General features: G+C 34.6%; 1 protein-coding gene across 1 annotated transcript in view; it reads right to left on the reverse strand.

The window, feature by feature from the left end:
* The window catches only part of Hcn1 (hyperpolarization activated cyclic nucleotide gated potassium channel 1), a 347,574-nt gene that overhangs the window by 83,093 nt on the left and 236,515 nt on the right, over nt 1-27,966 (reverse strand). Inside the window, exon 4 of the mRNA XM_034523345.2 lies at nt 27,405-27,623. Within this exon, the coding sequence (XP_034379236.1) occupies nt 27,405-27,623 (219 nt within the window). The remainder of the gene's footprint in view (nt 1-27,404; nt 27,624-27,966) is intronic.

The following is a 27,966-nucleotide window of genomic DNA, read 5'->3' on the forward strand; positions in this document are numbered from 1 at the left end:
CCACACTTTGTCTTCACATTTGCTCCCTTGAGTATTTTGTTACTCCTTCTAAGTAAGACCAATGCACCCACACTTGGTCTTCCTTCTTCATGAGCTTCATGTGGTCTGTTAGTTGAATCTTGGCTATTTCAAGCTTTTGGGCTAATATCTGCTTATCAGTGAGTAAATACCATGTGTATTCTTTTGTGAGTAGGTTACCTAACTCAGGATGATATTTTCTAGTTCCATCCATTTACCTAAGAATTTCTCAAATTCATTATTTTTAATAGCTGAGTAATACTCCATTGTGTAAATGTACCATATTTTTACAGGAATGTATCCATTCCTCTGTTGAAGGACATCTGGGTTCTTTCCAGCTTCTGGCTATTATAAATAAGGCTGCTATGAACATAGTGGAGCATATGTGCTTGTTATATGTTTGAGCATCTTCTGGGTATATGCCCATGAGTCATATAGCTGGGTCCTCAAGTAGTGCTATGTCCAATTTTCTGAGGAACTGCCAGACTGATTTCCAGAGTGGTTGTACCAGCTTGCAATCCGTTTCTGGCATCCACAATTGTGTCTGAGTTTGGTGTCTGAAGTTGGAATGGATCTCTAGGTGGCACAGTCTTTGGATGGCCTTTCCTTCAGTCTCTGCTACGCCTCTTTATTCTATGTATATAATTATTGTACCTGCGATTAGTGACTAGTGGAAGACAACATTAACTGAGACATTGTAAGTATCAAGTCACTATATTTTTTTTCATTTTCCTATATATTACAGAAAATCTTTTTATATGTCACCCAGAGATTTATCTTTATAAAGGATTACTCTCAACTGAAATACTCCATTTAAAAAAAAAAAAAAAAAGCCTGTTTGAAGTGTTGGAAGCTTGGAAGCTTGCATGACTCCATCCCTCCTTCTGAAGCAACAAGACATAACACTTTGATATTATGTGTTCTCAACTTCACTGTGTATAACTGATTTCCAGTGATTAGTTGAGAAAAAAATTCATTAAATTTTAATGAAGAATTCAAACACTGTATGTTCTAATAGCCTCCTTAAAAGAATCTGAGATTCATTCTCCTTTACTCCTGCCTCCATGCTGGTGATACACAACAGTTTCAGTGAGTACAGACTCTTACCCAAGATAATGTATACAGGGAGCTAGATTTCGAATCTGTCTCTATTTCTAGAAATGTTCTTGGGCAAAAAGAGGAGGAAGTGGGATAGGACACAATGTTTAGGGTCTGGAATTCCATGGGATAATCTTGATTTTAGCTTCTTTACTAGATATGCATACTTAGTCCCAAGTGATGGCCCTTTGGTGCTTAAGCCAGACACTCAGCATGTTCTAGTTGTCAAATTTAGGCCTATAGACGGGCTCTTGGTTTGGGGCACTTGTTGACATTATCTTTCTTCTGGTTTTTTTTGGTTTTTTTTTTTGTTGTTGTTGTTTTTTGTTTTTTGGGTTTTTTTTTTTTGTCCTGAAATTTTAAACAAAGTTATTATGGGATATAGTCTGCAGCCCAATGAGTTCTGCAAATATTCAACATTAGAAAAATTGTAATCAAAGGTTTGGATTCCAAGACTGATGACTCTCACACACACTAGTATGCACCCACAGATGTGGGATTGCTGCTGGCACAACAATGTCTTCATTTTTTTTAGTCATCTCTACTTTGACTCCATAATGCACTGGTACTCAACTGCTCAGAACACTGAAACTGTAACCTTGACACATATGATGGTTTATGTCTTCTTTGCCATGTATCTCAGACATGTGAATTGCAGCAAGAAAAGGTATATTACTTTGCTTGCTAAAGAAAATCACTGACTATATGTAAGATCTACATGTGTAAGAAAAATGTCTGCTCTTTGCCCATTTATGAAATGGAAGATTATCACTTAACTAAAAGAAAACATTATACATAAATTATTTTATTTTATAAAAAATCTTGGTTGAATATAGTTGCATTCTCTCTCTTTCTCTCTTTCTTTCTCTCTCTCTCCTCTCTCTCTTTCTCTTTGCTATTGTACCAATTTAATTACATGCAAGTCTTTGTTTTTCCTGTACTTCAAATCATTATCTTCAGAAGGTATTCAGTTGAATCAGTCTTCTATTTTTTAATTGTTCCATAGCTCTATGGATATTAATTGCAGCTTAGTCATATTGAGTTAATTTTGCTTTTATAGTGCATAATACTTAATAATTAACTTTGCCCAGTAATTATTCATCTAACAGCTGTGAAATGATTTATCTGAAAAACAGTCTGTTTACATGGATGAGTGTATGTGTATGTGTGCATATGTGCCTGTGCATGTATGCGTGCACACATCTGAGTGTGCATGTGAGTGTGATTGTGTGTATGCCTAAGAATGTGCAAATGTTTATGCCATTGTCCATGCCTATTTAAATCTTTAGGCAGGGTCTCTTTCTGATCAAGCTTGTCATTTTAGGTAGTCTTGCTGGTCAGTGAGCTTTCTGTATCCATTTGACTTTCTCCCATAAGGCTGGGCTTACATACATCATATCCCTAGATTATTATATCAGAGCTAGGGATTCAAATTCATATATTGTGCTTGCAGAGCATATGCTCTGACCAAATTATCTGTCTTCACAGTCTTGGATCAATTGTTAAAACATTACCAGGCACCACTAGCAATCAGAAACTTATTAGGATTGTGTATTTGTAGACTCTCCCCAGATCTCCTGCATGAGAAGACTACATTCAGGACACAGCAGCTCTAAGCTTAACAAACACTGAATTTTTGAGTCACTTCTCTATGTCAAGTACCGGGTTATCTTAGGACATAGGAAGCATATCTGAGTGAGAGCAGGGAAAAAAACAAATCCAGTTTTTGGAAAGCTAAGTCGAAGTGGCTGATGGCACATGGCCATGCTTATATGTAGGTCAGGCACTCAGAGAAGGAAATGCACACGTCATTGATGACTAAGAGACCAAGAGATGCTGTGTCAACTGAGGAGAATGCTGGCAAGAAGCAGAAGTGGTATTTTAAAAGCAGTTCAGAGAGAGAAGAGGTTCAAGTTAAGGATATGGATAATAACTGTGCAAGTTTGAGAGGAGCATACAAAAACAAAAATAAACAAAACAAAAGCAAAACACAAAAATGTAAGTAGCAGAACCCAGAGTTTAAGGAGAGAGTGGCCAGTAAGTAGAGAGTATAGAAAAGAGGTGTAGGGCAGTGGGCATGAGCATAGAAATTGACAGACAACCGTTAGGCTCTAACACTTGTGACAAGTAGGAGCTGACTTTACTTTGTTTCCCCCACATATAAGCAGATTCCCCAAATTACATACAACATCACTGCCATATTGGTTGGCCAACGAAGATAACTCTTTGCAGAAGACACATAGTGGCATTTAGAGAAGGAGATAAATAAAATGTGAGAAATTTTATAGAGGCTAACAAGTTCAAAAAATGAAAGCCTGTCACTGTTTGTGTTAGTTGTAGCAATATAGTAGTTTTGAAAATTACTCACTGCATTTAACAGCCACCAAGAAAACTGTTTATGATAAGCATAGGTGTTATTTTTTTTAACATATATTAACAGAAATAACACCCATTACAATTAAAGGGGCTACTTTAATTCCTACTTAAAATTATATTCTACTTTAATTTTTATTTTTGTTTTATTTTAAATTAGAATATGTAAATGTAATATATATGTATTATTAAATATAAAAGATACCAAGAAAATTTATTGTGAATGGTAATAATCTATCCTCAAACTCTATAGCCTTTGCTCATGTCTAGAGGTATTTGGGACCTATCATTCCACAGTGGTTGCTTCTATTTCTTATGTGGATTAACTTTGAATATTGTTTATTGGTTTATTGTCATAAAATGGTTTTTATCCATCTTCCCTATCTCAAACTTTCTTTTACTCTTGATAGATATTATAATAGTATTAAATTCTTCCCATGATCTTATCTGTAAAACTACACAGCACATTTATATTCATTTAGTGCTTAAAAATGATAATTATCGATCAAAAGTTTCAAATTTCCTCAATTTCCACTTCCTAATTTGTTGTTTCTAAATGGAAATTATAATGCCGTACTTAGAACTGAAATTTAAAATTCATAATGATTCTTTTTTTTTTTTTAAACAGGGGGAATATTGGTCACGAGGCCAAGTAGAACACTCAATATTATTGATATTTATTTTTAAATGTTGGATATTTAAATCATGTTAAAATTTTCATGATTAGCTCTAAGTTGGGTCTCTATATCCTGATAGCTGCTGTAGTTTCTTTAGAAAACGTCTTGTCAGTTCATCTTACAACATCTATGTTGGCTTCACTGAAACAAACTCTCCAAGATATTATAAGCATGGGTATGTGGGATAAGTTTCATTAATCTTTTATTCATTAAAATTATTAAGCTTGGAATAAATAATCTTATCAACATACATTAGCTCTGAAATGCAACAGGTTTTATTAGGGAATTTGCATGCATGTGTATGGGATACTTAGATTAAACTCAGCCCACACCTCTTTCCTTGCCCCCTGCCCCCATTTCCCTTCCACATACTTAGTGTCTTCCTCTTTCTACTTCCTCCAGATGACAAAAAATGTAATACTTATTTTTCTTTTTTTATGGGACTCACTATTTCATTTAATACGATTATGTTCGATTCAAACCATTTTCCTACAAATGATATAATTCCAATCCTCTTTATGGGTGAGTAAAACTGCAGTGTGAATATATCACACTTTCTTTATCCATTCATGCGTTGAACACCATCTGGGCTGTTTCTTAACTTGACTATTGGGAATAGTGTAAAGATACACATGGAAATGGAAGATTTTTTTTTTTTTTTATTTTAAGCTGTCTGTGATTTTTTGTGGGTATATACCAAAGAGTGTATGTCTGGAACTTACGCAAGAAGAGATTACATACATGTGTGTGCATGTATACATACTCACATGCATGCAACCATGTGGAAGTCAGCAGCCACTGTTACATGTCTTTGACAACTCTGTATTTTTATCTTTGAGACAAAGTCTTTACTCCCTGATTTGGCTACAGTAGTTGGCCAGCAAGCGCCAGGATGCTCCAGTCCTGGCAAGTGCTTCACCATTCTGGGCCATCCCCCCAGCTCATACAAGCTGTATTTTTAACGTATTTTGAGGAATAGTCATGCTAATTCACATTTCAATCTTGATTGATGATACGTTTATGGAATGTTGGCTGAGTAAAATGAATCAGATGCTGAGCATCTGAATTTGAGTTTTACCATGTATACTAGACTAGATTTATCATCTATTTAACATATCTATCATCTCTACATGTTTCTTTTTGACCACTCCTGTGTTTCCTGTTTCTTTATATCCCCCTGAACTTTCCATCCATTCTAAATTTTAAATCATTTCCTAAAATTTCTTGAATTATTTTTAATCCCCAATTTTTCTTCCTTTACATTAGCCTAACGTACACTGATGCATGCATGGAATTTAAGAGTGATTCTAAGGTGTGACTGACTATACTCCTGAAATTTGGAGTTTTAAGAAAACAGAGATTTGACACTTCTCTTTAGCCTAAGGGAGTCTTTATCGACCTTGTCTTTTGCAGGCAAAGCTGAATGAACGTGTGGAGGGAAATGCAAAACAGGTTGTCACTGAAAGTAGATGGGACTGGGAAATGAAAAGGTCAATGTTAAGTGTACTGCTCCTTCTGCACGCTCACATGGGGGCGGGGGATGGAGGAACAAAAATGATAACTGAAGGAATTAGAAGGGAGTAACAAATACAACACACTCAGCATTACAAACAAACCAACAGAGCAAACAAAACGAAAAACCAGACCAAACAAACAAACAAAAATCAAAATGAAATAATTGAAATCACAGTTTCAAATGATTTTTAAATTCCTCATTTTTTTTTTGTTTGTTTTCTTAAATTTTGGTGATCCTTGGAATTGAACTTGGGCCTTGAAAACGCTAGGCAAGTGAACTACCAATAACCTCATCTCCCTGGCCACAGTTAAATGGTTTTCACAGGCAACATATGATACCCTCATTAAAACAGCAGGTCCTTGAATTACAGTTTCAATTCTTAGCACATCTACAGATCATGTTACATTACACATGTCAAGGTTTCAGTGAGCCTTTATCTGGTCGCAGCTTCTGTATTACCATTCTAGTCAAGTTTGTATCTTAGGTATGCTCAGAGCTCCTGAAATTTTTGTGAAAGGTCAGTTGTGGCCTGACATGTTTACCACTGCACTTACTCCAGTGTCTATATATATTTAGTTCCCAGATTCACTGAACTGAAGCCAATACTTTTATATATCAACTGAAAAATGGAAAGGAAGATTGTGATACTTGTCACATCTCAGTTAAAATGATGGTATCAGTGACCATGGGAGATGGGATTATCTTCCAATATAGACTAACATTTGGGTTAGTGTTTTATTATTATTATCAGTTATCACTGCTTATTATACTATGTATATATTTTAAAATATGAATGACTTTTTGATGGTTTAAAATTTGTTGTAATATATTGTGGTTTTGACAATCCATCTGTATACAATGTGCTCTGGTTTCTCAAACTAATAAAATCAATAATTTTAAAAGACAATTTACGACATTTGAATTTGTATATATACTTTCACATCAGATACTAATAATAACACATTAACTTAAATGTAACAAAATGTAAAGCACATAAAAGAGATACACGAAATGAATTTATTAAAATTCATTGATTGTTTCATCTAAATATCTCTCTTTAACTTACAATCTATGTTGTTTAGTATCAAGAATATTTTAATATGGTATTTATTTATACAGTTACTGAACTTACACTGTCTGATTTAATCCTGACATTAAAAAGAAAGAAATACATCTTTGTGTATAAAAAACTAGGTTTTGTGCAAACCTGTTTGCCAGGTATTATTTCTAAAGGATTTGGAGCAAGGCAGTATTTGTTTGTAAGACATAACTACAGTTATTCCTACCTTGGGACTTTATAACTTCCATGATAAAAAATTTTTTATAGTTATTTAGAAACTAATCTGCATGGTCTTAACAGACTAAGTTACATAGTGAAGACATCAATGATTTTCTGATTTTGCTTCCCAATATAGTGAATGGGAAGAAAAAAATCAATGTAAAAAACAAAAATCTAAAAAAGCATGGTTACAAAGTAACCCATTTGCAGTTTAATCACACATTTTTGTTACCTTCATTTTCTTTTAGTATAAATATAAAGTGACACACAGGGTCTTCTACAGGTGATTGTATCTTTCAGCCCTGAAGATATTAGGCTTGTCTTATTGGTAATTAGTAAGAATCTATGTTCCCCATAAAACTAGAAATATTTCAATATATTGTGCAGATAAAACCTTTACAGGAAATATTACAATGGAAAAATCTGGCATTTTTTCCCCAGAATATTCTCTTCCAGGTTGGTATTCGCCCCTTTGTTTTCAGACACTGGCTCTCCATTCAGATACTCACTGGGAAATGTTCTTTTATACATTAATAAATAAATGATTATCCAGGCAATATTTAAAATAATGCCTTGAAAATGTTTGCCCTATGTATGGAATTTATTTATCTGTCATTATTATTGTGGTATTTTCATTTGAAAAAGGCAGACTGAGAATGTAATAAAACATGTATAATATTCTACCCATAAGCAAGTATGAATGAGAAGTTTGAGAATTAATAAGGTGCCTAATAATGAAGGTAATTTTTTGAGTATATACACTGTTACAAAATTCAATAGCTTCTGTTCTTCAATTATTAAAAAAAAAAAACAAACTAGTGTTGTTAAGTTAAAATGGTTAAAAATTTTCTGAAACGAGATAATAAAGTTGGGATAAGCAAAGTATTGAGAAATTACTTTTAACTTAAGTTTCATCATATACTTTAATTATTCAGCCTTTAAAAATAATAGTCCAGCTGTGTGTGGCTGGTGGCATAGACCTTTCATCAAAGGATTTTCAGCACAGCCTAGCTTGGGCTACATAACAAGACACTGTTTCAAGTAATTGTGTTCTAGCCCATTCTAATTTTGAATGGCAAAAGAAGACCAACATGAGTCCATGCTAATATCAGAGTATGATCATCGCAGGGCTGGTTAGAAAACAACATTTATATACGCTGCTTTGTAGCTCTTCTGAACTTTTAAAATACAATGAATATATGAGAAATGTTGTGGGTACAGTCAACTTTGTAAACAGTAGAATCTACATAGATATTTCTTGCTGCTTAGAGTTTTTAAAAATTACTTGAGCAGTTTAATGTTTGCTATAATCACAGCTGTGTCATCTTTTCATTCTTTTTTATTTCTTAGTTTACAAGAGAGAGTAGTGTGTGTTGTTTTGTTTTAATGGCTATGGTTGATCTGTCCCCATACTGTCTAAGGAACCAAAAGGCTCTTAAAATGTGATCAAGCATGACACTATAAAGTACACCCACACACATATCTGCCTGGCACCTCTTATATTCTGCATACATAAGAAGTCTTTGATCTTTTCTTTTATTTCTATGGACTTCTTTCATATTTTTCTTTTATTGAAAACAAAAATTATTATACAATATATTCCAGCTACAATATGCCTTCTAACTCTTTCAAATCTCTCCTTTCCTTCTATTTTTTTTTTCTTTTGGTTTTTCGAGACAGGGTTTCTCTGTGTAGCCCTTGATGTCCCGGAAGTCACTCTGTAGACCACTCTGGACTCGAACTCCGAAATCCTCCTGCCTCTGCCTCCCAGGTGCTGGGATTAAAGGCGTGCGCCACCACCGCCCGGCTCTCCTTTCCTTCTAAATCTACAAATCTATACACTTTTTGTCTCTCCTCCAAAAACAAATACACAGCTAAATATTAATAATAAAATAAAAACAAAACCAAACAAACAGGAATAAACAAAACAAACAGTAGAATAAGAGTCAAAGAAAAACATCAGAAACACTTATAGACATAGAGACACGTATTTGCAGACATAGGAATCCTATAAAAACACAAAACTAGAAACCACATAGTCTCATAAGGCTCTCGAGTTTGTCAGCAACAGCTGAGGTGAAAAAAATTCCTTGTGGTTTGTGGAATGGTACTGTTGGCTAAGCAAAACACATAAAAAAGGATAAAAAGCTGTGTTTTGCATATACAATCTGAAAGAAGAAAAAATGTTGAGTGCAGCAAGAGTGTTCAGCTAGTGAACTACATTGATATTGTTTTTTATTTTAGTGACTTTCTATAAATACATATGTTTTTGAAATGTTTTTGTTGTCTAACATCCATTGATACAATAATGCAAAAAACAACAAAATTAAGACTGAATACAAAAGAAAGAAGGTATTGTATACAGATGTCTTGGTGATACTCTTTATAGGCAGAGATGTGATTATGGGTATTTTTCAAACCTATCAATTTGTAATGCTGTCTTGGGCAATGATAATAATAAGGACAACCTTTCTGTAATGATTTAAAGCTTCCCAAGAGCATTTTGTCTTCTGACTACTTTGAGTATAATGGAAATTGTTTTATATGTGCCTTCATAAAGATCTTGAGAAACACCTGAAGCACCATTCTTAAGGCAGAAGCAACTTCACTGTGTCTAAAATGGAACACTGTGTCCAGTGCTTATACTTCTGTGTATTGACTGTTGCAGAATAGTGTTGCAGGCAATGAAAACCAGCTGCTACTGACATTATTATTTTTTAAAGATTTCTAGATGACTTTACTATTCAGCTCAGCCTGAGAAGAAAGGTAATGACTTCAGGAGTCTGGCATATAACAAAACTTGACAAACAAGGACTTAAAGAAAATATCAAATCCTACTCCAGACCACAAAATAGTTAAACTAATCCCACAGTTTCATGTCACCAGGCAGAAGTCAGGACTCTAGCTAGGAGCTACAGTGGGCATTCAGAAGCCAGGAAACTGTATTTTAGATTTATAGAAAGCTTAATATTTATAACATTGAAAAATGTCAATGTGTGTGTGTGTGTGTGTGTGTGTGTGTGTGTGTGTATGGTGAAAAGCAGGCTGGACCATTTGCCTAGTTCCAAGCAAGTGAGCTTTGTGAAGTATTACCCTTCACAAACGTGCAGAAGCAAAAGTGGACAGCCATAGGCCAAGGAAAAGGGTTAAAGCCAACAAGGAATGCAGAGAGATGTATGATTTCTTTCATAGGATCTAAGAGCTCAGAAGAGTTATGCACATTTTCATTTGCCTTCAAGTTAATATTCTGTTTTCCTTCCAACATACTTGAGATTTTATTGTTCTGTTAATTGTTAGTAGGAACAAATATGGTCATTTAAAAATGACTTTGGAACCTTTTTTTTTTTTTTTTAAACTGGCAAAATCTGAGGAACTAATGTATATCCAGGAGGTGAGAATAACCCCATTATCTATGGCTCCCGTTAGGATGTCTAAGACGAGACGTTTGGAGAGAGATGAAAATTCAAATTTCACATCTTTCCCTCTTTTATTTCATGCCTAAAAGAAGTAACCCGGCTCTATCTTCCGTTCCTTCATGTCATAAAGTGGTGCGACAAGTTACAGAGAAGGCATTGAAGAATAAAATATGATCTGACATATAGCAGTGCTAAATGCATGTCAGTTTCCTGGGTTAGGATCGCTTGAGTTTGAAACAATTTACTGTATAGGCACCAACTGGGATGTATCTGCAATATGCAAAGAAAGATCAACAGACAAGAAGCAAAAGTGCTGATGAATATGTTATACTTTTAATGTAAGATAGACATGAAAATATTGCTTTGTGTTCCCTGGATGTCCCAGTTGGAGGGGTCTGCAATTCACAGTGGGCATTTCTATCAGCAAGACCCCTTTGTCCTCATGGTATAGTAAATGAAGCTTATTTGTGGGTAAGGTGGCTGAAACAGAGAAAGTTCCTCCAGGCAGGAAGTTAGCTGTGGCTACAGCAGCTCTTTAGAGGCCTTCTCCACAATTCCTCACAGTGCAGCCCCAATGACACAAGAAAATCCTTGGATTTCCAAAAGGGCTTTATTGGCATGATGGCATGATGGCATGATGGTTGAATCTGGATGTGCAACCCTGTGAGTGAAACTCGGGGCAGACCTGAGTTAAACAGGAATGGAGAGAAGGAGGAGGGGCTGGGGAAGAATGCTTATTTGCTTAATGCACTCTGGCCTTCAGGCATCTCATTAGTATGTAAATCTCTCTAGGGCCTAAGGCCTTTAGTCATGCCCTCTACCTGTGCTCTACATTGCCCTGGTGACTGAACAGTGCAGGTAAATGGAGATCCACCCACATGTTAGGAGCCTGAATTCTGGGAGGAATAGATGCCAGTCCTTTAACAGACAAAAGACACTTGTTGGGTCTCCGGGCTTTGCACTTCTACCAAAACCAAGACCCCTTTCATGGCCCTACACTTATTGAGCATAATTCAAATTGTCACAGACAATTCATCACAATCATTGAAAGCAACATTCTTTAGACTAACTCCAGTAGGCATTTCTGGATTATCCCCAGGTCTGGGTTGCCTTTCTGAATGTGTCTAATTAATTTCTCATTCCCTATGCTCTTAAATATGAAGTGTCATGGTTTCTCTACTCCTTTCTCTTGCCATTTGCTGCAGGCATTTCTTTAGCTCCTTGGTGACCTGACCTCTTTTTGTTCCCTTCTTTATTTTTCCTGTAACTTTCCAATCACTTTAGGGGCCTGTTTTATGTAGTATCACCTGCAGCCCATTCTTTACAGCCTTAGTAATTGGAGTGCTTGCAAGAAATACGAGCCTTGAGCACAGTTGTTGAGTCTTCGTAAAGCCAATTAAAAATATCACATATTTGAAGAGGCAAAAATATGCAAGCAGTCCTGGTAACTTCATGTGGACACCTATTCCTGTGACTCATGGGAATTTTAATTTAGTTATGACTCTGTGTTTGAAATATCAGGTGGTCCTGTGATTGGAGGTTATGGAGTATATTAATAATAACACAGCCAATTAGTTGCAGCTCTGAAAACCAAAGGTGGTGAAAATAAAATCAACCAAGAGAGTGGTATAGAAATATGGTATTTAGTTTGAAAACTAATTCTTAGCATAAGTAATTAAGGTCATTTATATAGAATACAAATGGTCAGGTTATTCTAAGAGATGTGGTCTCTTTGTACTATGTCCCAAGCCAGTACCACACATTAATGAATTATGTGAATAAAGATGACTCGGAAGACATTTTAAGTGTCTTTTGGATCATGTCAGTGGGATTAACATATATTCAGTGTAAAAGAGACATTGAGAGCTTAAGGGCACCATGGAGATAATTGTTTCTAATCCTCTCATTTCACAGATGAGAAGAAGCCCAGAGTGGCGAATTCATTTTCACAGGTTTTACATCTAGTTAGTAAATGTCAGGGATAAAGCCAGTTCTCTGAATTCTTAATGAGCAGTCTTTTCCATTATCACCAATGCCACCCTACTATTGGGTATGGTTTATTATTCTTTGTATTTCTCTTAACTTACTAATTTATAAACCAGGGCAATCATTTTTGACATTTCTGGATTAAAGATGGCACTAAGGTTAGAAGAGAACTTTTCACTCTGGACAGCAAGTATACTCCATCTGAGACTGAAGATGGGTTTGGAGCCAAGCAACATCAGGAAGCATACTCATGAGGAAGCCCTCATGAGGAAGTTAAATACACTTCTCACAGTGTGGGGTAGGAGACAGTTCTCTGTGCATCTAATCCTGAATCTGTCCATGCTGGAAAAATCTCTATGTGTTTCTCTCTCTCTCTCTACTCTCTCCTCTCTCTCTCTCTCTCTCTTTCTCTCTCTCATAGAATCATTCATTTCACCTGAAACCTTATCTCCTCACAGTGTCTCTTTTACAATAATATATATGTTAATCTCACTGACATATCGTCACACTTTCACTCCCTGAGGTCACTAATTATACAATAATAAAATAAAGTAAATATTAAAGTAATCTTTATGCTAAATTTTGGTTATCTATTTCTATTGAAATAGCACCAAAGACATCAAAGATAATGGTGTGTGATAAAAGTTTTGCAAGCCGATACAAAAAAGAGTAAACTTTAATAACCAAATTAAGTCAATGTAATGATGCATTTTCTTGATTATCATAAAAAGTCTCATAAAGTGATATCTATCACTGTGACAAAATGGCAGTTTAAATGCTCCCACAAATAACATAATTAAAGACTTGTCCTCCAAAAACAGAGATATAATGAGGTGGAGTAACATTGGAGAGTGAGGCCTGACAGGAGACTTTAGTTACTTTAGGACTAATCTGGAAGTGTGTAGTTGAATGTTGAGACTTCTCCTTTTGTTTCCTGGCTAGACAATCTTTGCTGTTGCCTTGCTTTTCTTTACTACACATGGGAGAGTAGTTTGCTATCTCACCAAAGGCCTAAAAAGCAAAAGGTCTGACTGGTCAAGACTCAGAATTATAAAATCAGAAGAGCCATTGAGCCAAATAACTTTTTAATCTGGTTAAGTACATTAAAATTTTCATGGGGCTTCTTACACTGACAAAAAGCAGACTAATACTGTAACAATGTATTATAAGCAAACCTTTTAGTTTTATATTCAGAAGATTTTTTTCTGGTATAAAAAAGGTAGCCTTCTGCTTACATAACGTAGATTAGTTCCTTAGCTCCATTTAAAACTAAAAACACTATTAAATATTATTTTTGTTTCCAGAAGAAACAGCAGAGAATATGAAAGTGCAGTGAATGCAATCACTATAAAGAGCTTTCTCGAACCATCCTGACTCAGTGTTTTCCTCTAGTAGAGCATTGTATAAAGTCATAAAGTGCTATCCTAGAGAGCAAAGCTTATTTAATTTCTTTATATTAATTCATGTAGTGATTTTAATAATAACAATAACATTAGTACTTACTGAAATGAAAGCCAGTTTTTGTTAAGTATTTTAATAAACTATAATGCCCTAGAAAAGCTGATGCTTTTGAAATTAAAATGTTTTTCAGAAAATTTCTATAAGTTTTCAAAATTAATAGAAACTTAGAATACAAGAGAAACCAAGCAAAGATCCTCCTGTCCTCAGGTTAAAACAATATGTTCTATTGTTAGACATGAATAAAACAATTCACAGAGATTGTCTGACTGGTTTCCACACTTTTATGGAGAAATAGAGACATAATTAGCCTGATGTCAAAGAGTGTCCACTTACAACTGTAACAGCAGATTCTACCAATTTGTCAGTGCAATTATGTTCTGATAACTTTAGTATATCTCACAGTCTTTATTGAAATAATTTTAATTTTAGACTAATTTCATGAAATAATATTTTCATTTAAAAGAAAAGTACATCTTAACAAATTTAAAACTGTCTTAAAATTCTGCCAACTAGGCTATAATTATATGAGACACTATAAACACTATTCATGTTTATCCATTTAAACTAACATGGGATATTTCTAGATAATATAAAAGTACTAAAATATTTTTCATAGCAAAATATACAAGATCCTTCTATTTCTTTTATAAATACAGGTAGTATTTCCAAACTGTTCAGTTAATGATAGAGAAGAATTTAAACTTCTGAGAAACCTGTAAGAGCTTACCTTAGAAAACACATCAAATTTATCATAACTATTTTTCTAAAACAAAACGTGCTTTGTAGCCTGAAAAAAATTATAATAAACTCCAATTTCTTCACCTTTAAAATCTGTAACTAACTCTTCTGAGTATTTTTGCTAGGAGAATTCTTGAAATTCTATGAATTATCATGGACTTTAAAGGCTCTGTGTAATGCTAATACTTTCAATTCGAGAATATGAAATCTTATGTGTAAAGCTCTGCTGGAGATCTAATATGACAGATAACTCAACAATGCTTCTTTTATGGCAAATACAATCAAAAGAAAACAATGTGAAGCCTGAGCTTGCTATTTGGAGTCAAAATAGCCCACAAATTTAATATTCTACAGTGAGAAGACATAGCTCAAAGTTCTTATATAACACTGGCAAAGCGGAAGTTTTCAAGGTAAATATTGCTCATTTTCAGACATACTCACCTATAATATTCTCATTTATCTAGTATCTAGACTTGCCAAATATAGTGATTAATTGTGGAAGAATTTGTTTTTCCTGCTCATTAAATATTTGACCTTCTCAGTATCAAAGTAGTCTGCACAGATAGAGAACATTGGGATAATTTACCTTTCCAGGCAAGATGCTAGATCATGTCTTTTGAAATGATAATGAAAATCACGTGATTAGCAAAACATTTCTGAAGATGAAGCTCACTGGTCCTCTAAACATTTTAAGCACACTGGCCTGGAATATAAGGTGATTTTTTTTCACATTATTGCCCCTCTGTTTGTTAGTTTTATATGTGCGGGATATGATTTGATATCTCTTGATCTCTGGGTTTCAATCTCTAAATTGTGACTTGAGAAAAATGCAATCTTCTTTATTTTGTTGTTTAAGATATAGTTATCTGCCTTGCTCTTTAAAATACTCGTAGGAACTATTTGTTACTATGTATTGGTGATTTATGCCTATTTTATTATTTATTTATAAAATTAGTACCTTTGTAATGATTTATTTGGTGGCAATATATTTTGCTGCAAAAATAAAGAGAATATGAGAGAAAAAAATGATCTAAACAGAAGTGATGTCCTACTTTAAATTGTTGGATTAAAAAATAGAACTCTGAAAAAATTTACACTGAAAGCACATTAGTGTTAACGTGATTTGAACAGCACTAATTATCAGATAGGTAACTTAGAATTTCAAATGCATACATCTTCTTTGCTAAAATTCCACATTTTACTTTTTTTTGATTCTTTAGCATTATGTAGGTTTAGATTTTTGGCAATATGCAAAATAGAGCTAAAATTTAAATGAGTTTATAATATTTTATAAGATATGAGGCTATGCTATTTCATGCGATATTATTCAGAATACTAATTCAAAGATTTTGTGGTAATTACATACATATTTCATTAATCTTATGAAATTTACAAAAATATTTTGAATTACTTATACGAGAAAGAAATAATTGTTTGTGTACTGGTTTTATTATATATGTGTTTTCCCCAACATATTTGTATAAGGCAGGAATAATGTATCACCCTCACCAGGAACAACTTGTTCTATCAAGGAAAACTGTCAAAGTCAAGGGTTTAACCTGCCTTCCTTCCTTCTAAAACAAATTAACTGGACTTGGAGAGATGGCTCAGTACCTGAGCTGAGGTCAGATTTTACTCATCCGCACATAAATCTGAGCATTGTAATGAGTGCCTGTATCCTAACATGGAAGCCAGAGTAAGGATAAACTTGGGGGTCTATTTCTCAAAATATAAAGTTGTACTGATAATGTTTGTATGCATCGTGTGAGAAAATGTCTATTTTTCCTTGCCTGCTAAAGGCATCTTCTATTGATTAAAATAAGAGGTTTATGGCCTATAGCAAAATGAAGAGTAGAAGTTGGGACATCTGGTAGACAGAGAGGAACTCTGGGAAAGAGTGAGGTATGGAAATATTGCCACCCAGACTTGGAGGAGATAGAACTTATGAAACTGAGGAAAAGTAACCAGCCATGTGGCATAGAATAGTAAAAGGGATTAATATAAGTTAAATGCTAATTGGGGAGCAAGCCTAACATAAAGCCTAAAGATAAATAAATAAATAAATAAATAAATCTGTCTACATGTCCTAATTCTGAAGCTGGGATGAGCTTAGAAAAGCCCAAACAGTTACATAAGGTGGATAACCACTTGCCTCCACACATAGCCAACCACACCTGCACATACATGTGGAAATACATATGTACTTCACACATTTGCAAACTTAACATATTTTAAATATAATTTAACCTACTGCCAATTTTCTTCAAGTTTATGGTAATTTTTCGGATGTTCTAATATTTACCATTTTTTTCTTGTAATGCTTGGAACTGAACCCTCGCTAAGCTGGTCAAGGGCTGTACCACGGAGCTATGTTTCAATACCCCACCTTCTTAAAGTATATTTCTACTGTCATTGACATTATTCCTTTTTTTGTTAAGTCCTTAAAAACACTGTGTGAAAAATATCTGGAGAAATTAAGTGGTAACAAAATTAAATCACAAAAATTTTGGGTAATCAGAAAACAATGTGACACAATAATCATATTCTGCTTGCATTCCAAGAGACTGATTAGGTGTGCCTACATCCTTTGCAGTGTACAGCCATTATGTGATCCACAAGCTTGAACTTTCCACTCCCAGGACTAGCTTGTCTCTACATTCGACTTGCCCAAGTGTGGGGAGCCGACAGAAGGTGGCTATCATCCTTGCAGCCATCTTGAACCATATACCCTGATAAGAGACTTGATTACATTAGCCTGCAACAGCTGAGCACACTCTGATAACGTCTTGCTTTAGATACCCAGGATTTTCCCTTGGGTGTGTGAGACTTAAAGGTGTGTGACTTAAGGGTGTGACTTAGAGATCAGATTTAGAGAGAAGACCTAAGTGCATGATTGAAGGCGTGACTTAGAGGCTTGGCTTAGAAGTGAGACATATCAAAGGCCAGAGGCAGACAGGAGAGTTCAGAACAATTTGGAGTAACAGAGAATCAGAGACTTCAGAGAGTACAACTTGGAACTAGGAAATAGGTTAGAGAGAACAACTTGGAGTTAGTTATTAGACATTAGGAACTTGGCACTTGGAAGAGAACTTGGAAGAAGTAACTTGGAACTTGGAGGCACTAGGAACTAGCACTAGGGACTAGGAACTCAAGATTTAGGACTTAGACTAAGAAGAGAGACGGAAGAATAAACAGGATTGAATCACACTCTGTCTGGTCTCCATTCCTTGTGTCCATCGTCACTCTCTTGCTGAAGCAGCTTGGGGCAGTGCAAGCTCTAACAGTTTAGCCCCCAAGGCTTTTGGCAGTGCAGGTCCCAACATTGACAGAACAGTCCGAGACACTTGGGCCCCCAAACTTGGGGCAGCTCGGTTCCCAACATTTTTGGCGTCCAACATGGGGCAGCTCGGGCCGCAACACCCAAGGGGATTCTCACTGAAGTAAAATTATTTTACACTTTGATCAGAATTTACAGGGACACAGATGAGGATTAGCATCTTCATAATGAAAGTCTAAGGCAGTTGAATGCTATGCGACGATTCTAGTCATCTTGGCACAATAATGGTATCTTTTAATGGTGAAGTTTTCTCTTTACCACATTTAAAGTTGTCTTTTACTTGGAACTCTAATTTCTCTCTCCCCTGCATGCTTCTTTTTTTTTCTGAGTCTCGTCATTGCTGTCTCTATTCCAACCCTTAAGAGTTTTGCTATTGTCTTCAAGGGTGGATCTCTGAGCAAGAAGTCACTAATCTAGCCAACTTAATTCAAACCGAGTGAGATGTTTCTGAAAAATAACATTTAAATAATTCAGTGACTTCTAGGATCCTTTCTAAATATCACAAAAAACATATAATACTAGAGTTGAATGTTATTTTATTAAGTATGCCAACTTAAGGATTTTAATAGAGTTTTGCCCACAGTTGTTTAAGTAACCTTTTAGATATTTCTTTAGTTAATTGTACTATTAATTTAGAATAATCTTTGAAATTATGCTGCTTGAAAAAAAATGTAAGCAATGAATTTAGGATATTTTATGTAATTTCTGAAAATGCAGCGTTCAAGTAAAATAATGGCATATTTAAACGAAAACACTTTATGTTAATTTGGTTTATAGATTTTATTTATCCACCACAATCTGTTTTGTGTTTTTAAAATTTTTGACTGGCAATATAACCAGTTTTTTTAAAAACATATTTTTTCTCCCTTCACATATTCTTGAGAGAAATTTCTGACTGACAAAGGTTAATTATGATAGTATTTATGAACCAGAAATTATAGTTTAGTTTTATATAAACTTTCACTGAAAAAAAGAGAAAAAAGCTCTTTATTTAAGAATAAATGGTTAGTCATAATTGAAAAGTCAGTCTAAATAAAGTAATTATTTGTATACATACAAATATTTGTATATTTGAGATCTATATAGCAGCTTTAATAGCAGTGATATCTGTGTTGATGAAAAAAATACATTCCCTCAATAATTTATGAATGATTTCCAGATTCTAGTGGAAATAGTGCAGAGGAAGCACCTAGATAACGTGATCTGAGAGTTCAGTTCTGCCCTCTATTCTATTTTTCTGTTGCATGGTGCATCTCACACTTTCTTTGTTCCATTTTCTTAAACCATGGGGGCATCTAAAATCTTAATGGTTCCCCTCTACTTTCTAATGAAATACAAGTAGCTTGAGATTTCACACAGACTACATCTTTTCACACAGTACAGGGATGCCCAAGGGAAACCCAGCATTTTGCTGCCTTTCAGCATTGCTATTACATATTTAGCAGAGGATACTACTCCCTTACTTTAATCTTTCTCTAACATCTTCCCTGTGGAAAGAATTATTGTCTGGTCACAGAGCTGTCAACTTCTTAGTTTGTTTCAGTAGCATGACTACACTTCTCAACAGTGGATTTGAATAGAAGTCATATGTAATGTCCTGTTCTCTTTCCATTATCATGGTCTGGAAGAGATACATGCCCATGGCACAGATTCAAATGTCCAGATAAGAAAGTAGGCTAGTAGAATCTGAGATCTCCTGGAAACCAGAAGTCTATAAGTCATACCCCAAACTTAATGAGGCAGAAACTTGTAGTCTCTCCCGAGAATACTTATTTTTACAAACTCAGTAAATACAATACAAAACAAAGATTTGGAAAGCATCCCAGCTGGAGGACCAGGTTGGAGAATGTGTGTTCACAGATGGCCTCTGGAGCAAGGTAACACACTGACCTGACTTCTGAGCCATAATGTTTGTTTCTGAAGATACTTGGGTTAGGTCATTTCTTGTATATAGTTAGCATTTGGCCAGCATAGGTTCCCTGACCACACACATACACCTTATGAGAGTTTGTATAATAGTCCTTTCTTATGTAATATTTACACCAATTAATACTGCACTCTTCCTAGAGTTAGTGCAAAGTAAAGCTGGGCCATTTGCTTAACACAAAAGAACAAGAGGCCATATTTACTTTTTTTTCTAATGGGCTTAATGCATGTTACTGACACCTATTAAAAATGCTACGGCAATTCTATTATTAGCACTTTTGCAGTCCATATGCTTAGCAGAGTCTGCATTTTTAGTTAAACTACAGTATGGTCAGTGAAGTCTACACAGTCTCTCTCAGTCTGAATGTTCTGTACTTCCCACGCCATCTTTGTCTGGAATCCATTCATAGTTTCCTTGATGTTCTTGAATCTTAGCAGCTGTTTTCATATTGATGTTCTTTCTGTGTATACAGTTCAATGAAATGTCTTCTCTTTACTTACCCTTCAAGTCTCTTACAGTATCTTCCTTTTTCAAACTTTCATTTCATTATATTGAACATAAATAATTCATAAAATCTTGCAATGTCTTGTCATGCTGCCACATTTCTTTTATTACACTTAAAATTAACTCTCCATGACATAGAGATTCCTGAGTCTTGTTACTAGTGGTTTGGCTTTCCTGCTCACACCTATTGAACTCCAAGAAGCTTTAGAAGGAACAGTACTGTGTCTATTTGTTCATTATTTCCCAGTCTCTCATGATAGATGCCCCACAAGTAAACACCCAATAATTATACATTTAATAGATAGAATATTTTGACACTTAGTGCACACAATATTTTTCTCTGATGACTACTTGGATCGTACCAACTCATGACATAATATATTTATAGGATTTTATTCATTCAATGTGCCTATTTATAATGCTGATGTTGCTATATTTGTGCTAGGAATTCTATCAGCAAGTGAGATATGATAATGAGATATGATAATCATATCTCACTTGCTGTTATGACTTGTTTTTTTTTAAGAATAATTCTGATTACATGATGTCTGTCTCTGCCCCCTGATGTCACTGACATCCTTTACTCTGATTTCCAATGGTTCTGACTAGACAACTCAAGTACAGGCCAGACAAACTGAACGTATCTTTTCCATTGAGGGTTCCTATTAGATTATTCCCTGTACATCAGCTTCTACAGTATTAAAATGTTTTATACTGTCTTATATCTTATGATATATAAGAAATATAAAGTACATTAAAATCAAATGTTTGAAAGATAATTATAGAGTAGAACAAACAAAATTTCTAACATTTCTAAATGACATTTATAGATAGATCTATCCATAGAACAGGTCTAGTGTAAGAGGCTGTCACGTGGTTTCAGAACACAAAAGAAACTGCAAAGTACTAAATAAAGCTTATTGAGAATCAATATCTACCACTTCGTATATTTCTACAATTATAAATACAAGTAACATACACGTGGGGAATTTAAACATGGGACATTGAGAACTAGAGCAGAAATTATTATTGAGGAAAACAACTATTATATTTTTTAAATAAACATTACATATAAAATAGAACATTTTAATTTTTTTCTCTTTGGTTCAAATTTTTACTTAATTTAGTATGTGCAACAACACAAAAAACATTTTTTTATTCAGGTGAGAATGTATGATTATATGGGAGGATTTAAAGGTAGCAAAAGTGAAGGGGAAATTGCTATTATTCCTTCAAAAATAAAATAAATAATTGAGAATAAAACTAGCACAAGGTTACCATACTCCCATTCTCCTGTACAAGTGTCTTACTTAGATTCTCAGTCTTAGGATGTTCCTGGCCTGATAATATTTAGAGTACAACTATTTCACATACTAGATTATTAAAATCCAGTTGAAGAAATAGAGTAGAGAGTGTACCTTCATGGAAATTTTCTGGGTTGATTAAGAGACCACAGGGACTCATATTTGTATCATCCTCAATGGTAAAGAGAAAAGAAATGGTTACCAATTATGAAAGAAACTAAAGCAATGAATTTTTTTTAAAGCAATGAATCTTAGTTGTATTGCTGGTTCTTAAAAAGACCCTTAAGCAACATGTGAGTGTTACTTATTCATAGAAGCACTGGGCTGGCATGAGACTTTTTAAGTTCAAGGGTACGATACCTTCAAAGCAATAGTTCTGAAGAGAAATGCTATCACAGCGCAGGTCAACTTATTCATGTTGTTATAAAGAATAGCTGTGAGGTAGGATGTTAACATCTCCTTCTCAGCTTTAACAAAATGCCAGCATGGTTTAAAATGATCACAAATGGTTCTTGCTCATTTTTCTATCCTTTCTCTAGTTATATAGTGTTGTTTCATTATGTGATTGAAGATTTACAATTAATGTTCTGCATGCTTTATAAGGCAGGAAGATTCACCAGGCTGTGGAGCAGAACACACTGCCTATCAAGTTAGCAACTAAAAAATTACTTCAGCCCTGTTGACGGTCATATTGAAAATATGTCTTTTAATACCGGGGGTGGGGGGAGTGATCAATTTCAGAATTCCAGAAACAAAGAAAACAAAGGATTCAAGAACTTATTTTCTAAAATGCTGGAATTAGGCAAAGGGGGGGTACATAAATACATACTCATATGGTATACAAGCCTGTAATCCCAGGTACAATGAGACTAGAAGAACTCAAAATCTTGGTAATTCCATGTCAGTGTTGGCAACCAAGTGAAACTTCATAATACATATAATAAATATATAATTAAACATAAATAATTAATATCTTTATGAAGAAATTTATTTACATACATGTAAGACAAAATAATTCAATAGTTAATGGGATTTTTAGTTTACTCAAGTGATAATATTTGGAAAAGATAAATTAGTGACTTTTCACAACAATTTCTATATTACAGTTAAAGTGAACTTAACTAAACATCTACCTCAAAAACTGCCTCACATAAGAACTTCGGTAGAAGCCTCAGGTTCACAATGTCGATGTGTCCATATTTGGGGCTTAAATATACACATCAGTCAAGAGGGTCTTCCTATGTCTTTCCTTGGCTACATAGGGTATATCACATTCAAATGATTAAAGTTTGGCATGATCTAGGAAGAGCCCTGCAGCTTTCAAGTATAAGTAAAACCTAGGTAAATTTCATGAGTAACTAGAGCAAGAGAGTGGACATAGTGAAGGCTGCAGCAAGGGAAATCTTGGCTATTTTCAAGAGGAAAAAATGGTTGAAGGATCCTTAAGATTTTAAATGCTGACCCAGCACTATTTTTTTTCTTTAATCTAAGTTCCTCTCAATGAGCATATTATTGAAAGCATATGCACAGTCACAATTGCCTATTATTTTATTTTATTTTATTTTATGTTTTTCTCTTTTATTTTGAGGTGATAATACAACTTTATCATTCCTCCCTTTCCTTTACTCTCTCCATATGATCTCATATGCCCCCCTTGCTCTATTTCTAATCACAGACATTTCATTTACGAGTGTTATGTGGATATATATAATATATTAATATAATAGATATATATATAAATATAACCTTCTCAGTCTGTATAATGTTACTTATGAATATGTTTTGAGGGCTAATCATTTGATATTGGATAGACAATTGGTATATTCTTCCTGGGGTAAACCAGCGCTATCTAGTTACTTTCTTTACTTTTTTTTTTTTTAAATTAATTATTTTATTTATTTACATCCCAAAATGTTGCCCTGCTCCCAGTCCCCATTCCCAGGGTTCTTCACTCCATTCCCTTCTCCTTCACTTCTGAGAAGGTGCCAGAGACCTGGAAAGAGAGGGGAACCCAGTACTCAATGGGGATGGATGACCTTAGACAAAATGCCTAGCTGTGAAGAGATGGAACCTGAGGAGCCTACTTCCCGTAGTTAGACAGGGCCTGCAGCAGAGGGACGGAGACAGCAACTCACCTTCAAATTTTTGACCCAGAATTGTTGCTGTCTAGCTACATTATTTTAAGTGAAGAGAAACCTAGTTTGCTAAAGAGTGTGAATTTAAATGGGTTGCAAGGGGGAGCAGCTTTGGAATTCCAGACTTCTATCTTATCTCAATGCTGTCACTGGCTCAGATAAATCAGGACGATTAGGCTGAGTAAAAATCTGCTGATAGAAAATTATCAAATTCAATGATTTAATACATGATTTTATATTATCTACCAGTAAATTGTGAGACTTAGTTTACATTAATTATACTTTCAATTCAATATGGTTTTTTACTGGAAATTGTATAAGCTCTTTTCAAGATGTATAAAATTTAAACATTTTGTCCCTTGGGGTACATTTAATATTTTAATTCCCTGTTCCTGACAATCTGACACTCTATAAATTTTAACTTCATACAACATAATTGATCCACAGAGGGACATTTGCTGTGAATTTTAGGCTTGTGTGAAGTACAGAGTGAGACCTTGTTTCAACACACACACACACACACACACACATGCACACATGTAATTTTTTGATGCTGATAATGCAATCTTGAAAATTTCTTTGTTTTAAGAATGTATGTATTTACACATATTTTAAATTTAATAATCATTTTATTTGTATACATTTCAAAAGTTATCCTCCTTCCTGGTCTCCCCTCCATGAAACCTTTCCCATACACTCTCCCATCCCATACACCTCTCTTTTGCCCCTATGAGGGTGCACTCCCACCCACCCACCCACATCTAGCCTCACCCCTCTATCATCCCCCTTCTCTGGGGCATTAAGCTTCTACAGGACCAAGCGTCTCCCCTCCCACTGGTGCCAGATAAGGCGGAAGTCTGCTACATGTGTAGTGAGAGCCACGGACCTGCTCATGTGTACTCTTTGTTTGTTGTTTTTAGACTCTGGGAGCTCTGAGGGCTACAGTTAGTTGATATTATCGTTCTTCCTATGGGGTTGCAATCCCTTTTAGCACCTTCATTTATTATATGCAATGTGTAAATATATACATAGATACGTTTATAATATGTAAATAATATATTTACATTAATGACCAAAAAGAAAATATGTACCAACATTCAGACAAAAATGATATGAAAAGCCAACATTTTCTCTTAAACCAAGGGAAATATTACAATATAAGAACAAGTATCATAATATGAGTTTCTAGTCTTGTATTTCATAAGATAAGCCCAAATTACACTTAATATAGGAATTTCACTCAAATATCTTTAGATAGTCCTTCCTCCTTTACTATGATGTCTGTTCTTTACAATTTAATTGTTTTGTTACTTTTTTTTTCTTAAAAATCCAAAGCAATGCAATTTTGACAGTTTACCTTTCATAATTTCATCAAAAATTATCAGCTTGCTCATTACACTAGTTGTTGATATTGTAGTTTTATTCACATAAAATCAAATGTCTTTGTTCCTTTCTCCTCTAATGGCAAAGACTTCTGTTAATCAAACAACTAACGTGGTATGCAGTTGTTTAGAAGTAAGCTGTTTGAAATTGAATCTAAGCTGGCCTCACTCACACTTAGTCTATAAGTACTAAAGCATTGCTTTCAGAAAAGTTCTGTGCCATGGTGAAAACCCTTACATTCCAGTGTCTTTGATATGGGGAAGTACTCAGCACATTGTCCAAAGAGGAAAATAACCACCATGCCAGCCACAAAAACTTTATCTACAATAGTGCACTACCAGCAAGGTATGCTAGGATACTAACTGCACAAAGCTTGTAAGAGTAATCAACTAATAATTGATTCGATTTGAGATCTACACCGTGAGTGAGATGGAACCCCTACCCAACATTACCTGGGTGATGAAGAATCTGAGAGTAGATAGCCAAGGGACTTTAGGTGAAACCAAATACTACTGCTCTGAACAAAGTACCAGTGTGCATAGAGTCTTGACAGGTATATACTAGGTCCTCTGCACTTACATTGTGTCTTCCAGTTTAATGGTTTTACTGGATACCTACTCGTATGAGTGTGATACCTACTTGTATCTTGTACCTTTGCTTGAGCTCTTTTCATTCTGTTGATTTGTCTTGTTCAAGTTCAATGTGATGGTTTTTGTTTTATCTAATTATATTTTTTGTTTTGTTTTTAAAAGATTAATGAACGAATGAATGAATGAATGAATGAATGAATGAATGAAAACCTAGCTACAAGGGTAAAGGTTAACAACAGAACTGTCATTTGTAACTGTTGGAAGAAGGAAATATCAGTTCTTTTCAATGGAATGGCATTGAATATAACAACCACTCCAGGACAGGCCTCACTTACAGGAATTGTTGACCCACTGATGTATAACAGACTCCACAGTTGGCTTCCCCACTCCCTTGGCTTTGGGCAGTTTTGTTGTATTGGCTTTGTTTGGTTTTAGAGAAAGAACTTAGTTGAGTGGGGGGGGGGAGGGTTGGGAGGAGGAGCAGATCTGGAAGGACTTGAGGGAGAAAAAATATATGATCAAAATATATTTAAATTTAAAAATCGTTTTAAATAAAAATGTAATGAAATCATAGCTTAATGTAGTTTTGTCTTTCTACACTAATAGAAGTTTAACATGACAGTCACTTCCATGAAATCACTTGGTACAGGAATTTGAGATAGCAACTTTAAACATGACTGTAAAGACTGGAGAGTGATGAGTTATGTACAGATAAGGGCAGCCTATCATTTACTGACTATATGGACTACAATGGAAATTACTATTATAACATACAGAAAGACACATAAAGACAGAAGAGCAATGCTTGTCTGACCCTTTCTGCAGGATTTCATTTCTTAAAGCATGCATTAATGAGGGATTTATATTATATTATTATTATGGTAATTGAAATTTAACTCTTAGAATATGTAACCTGAACCATAGTAACACCTTATATTTCTTCATACATTTTAGACATAAGATTATATTTTTAAAAATGACAATTTATACATTTTATTTTCTGTAGACTGGACTAACCTCAAACCCATCATATAGCCAAGGATGAAACCTTGCAGTCCTCATTCACCTGCTGACAACTCTCAAGTGTTGGAATTACAGGTCAGATACACCATACACGGTACAAGCCATTCAGGGGATTAAAGATACGGCACTGCATGCTAGAAAACAAGCTAGCAGCTAAGCTATAAAAGAAATAAAATAAGTACTTGGGAAATTATCTTGATGAGATTTTCTTTTACAAACTAAAGTCTCATCATTATAGAAGAAAAGAAAAGCAGATTTGTGGAGAAAACTGGGAAATGGTCTGCCACAATGAAAGTCAATGTAGCATCTTACTGGAATAGTATTGAAACGCTCTGAATACACTCATTTGGTTTTTTAATAAATATTTATAAATTATTCACGGTGTGGTAGGTATTGTGTTGTTAACTGAGATATATAGCAAATAAAATATAATTCGAGCTTTAAAAAGATTTGAAAATATCAAAACAGATTGCATTTCCTTATTTAAATATTTAATATTTAAATATATAGAGCTTAAATATTACTTTAAATATTTCAGCTCCTTACAGTTTTTATAGTGGATTATTGGTTTTCTAGCTTGAACACAGTTCAATTCTTATGAAGAAGCTAGTTGACAATATGAGAGAGAAAACTACATACCTTCTCTTGATACTGCCTCCTTGAAGAATCCAAAGACTGGATCAAAGCTGTGGCATGGCCGACAAACATTGCATAGCAGGTGGCCCCAACAATCATGCTCAGCATGGTGATCCAGAGGTCTGACATGCTGACAGGGGCTTGGGCGCCATAGCCGATACACAGCATGTGACTCATGGCTTTGAAGAGTGCGTAGGAATACTGTTTTCCCCACGAATCATTCTGAAACATGAGAGAAGAGAAAATTAACTAAGATATTAAGATATTAAAAGCCAAAATATGAAAAACTTATCTGGAGAATCATTGGAAAGTAACAAGTACCAAAAGTGAAAATTAGCATAACTTCTTAGAGGATACTAACCAAATAACTCAATGATGCTCAAATATGGTCTATTAAGATAAAACAGAAAGAACACCAGTTTTTGTTCATGTGTGCCTAATCAATTTTAAGTTTGCTGTTTTTGAAAGTAAAATCCCAGTCGGGGATACTGTATAAGTATAATCACCATAACACTGTTAAGAATAAATGCGGAGCCTCACTGAATGTTTCAAGGGACTCATAATT

This window comes from Arvicanthis niloticus, chromosome 19, assembly GCF_011762505.2.
Source record: "Arvicanthis niloticus isolate mArvNil1 chromosome 19, mArvNil1.pat.X, whole genome shotgun sequence".
NCBI lineage: Eukaryota > Metazoa > Chordata > Mammalia > Rodentia > Muridae > Arvicanthis > Arvicanthis niloticus.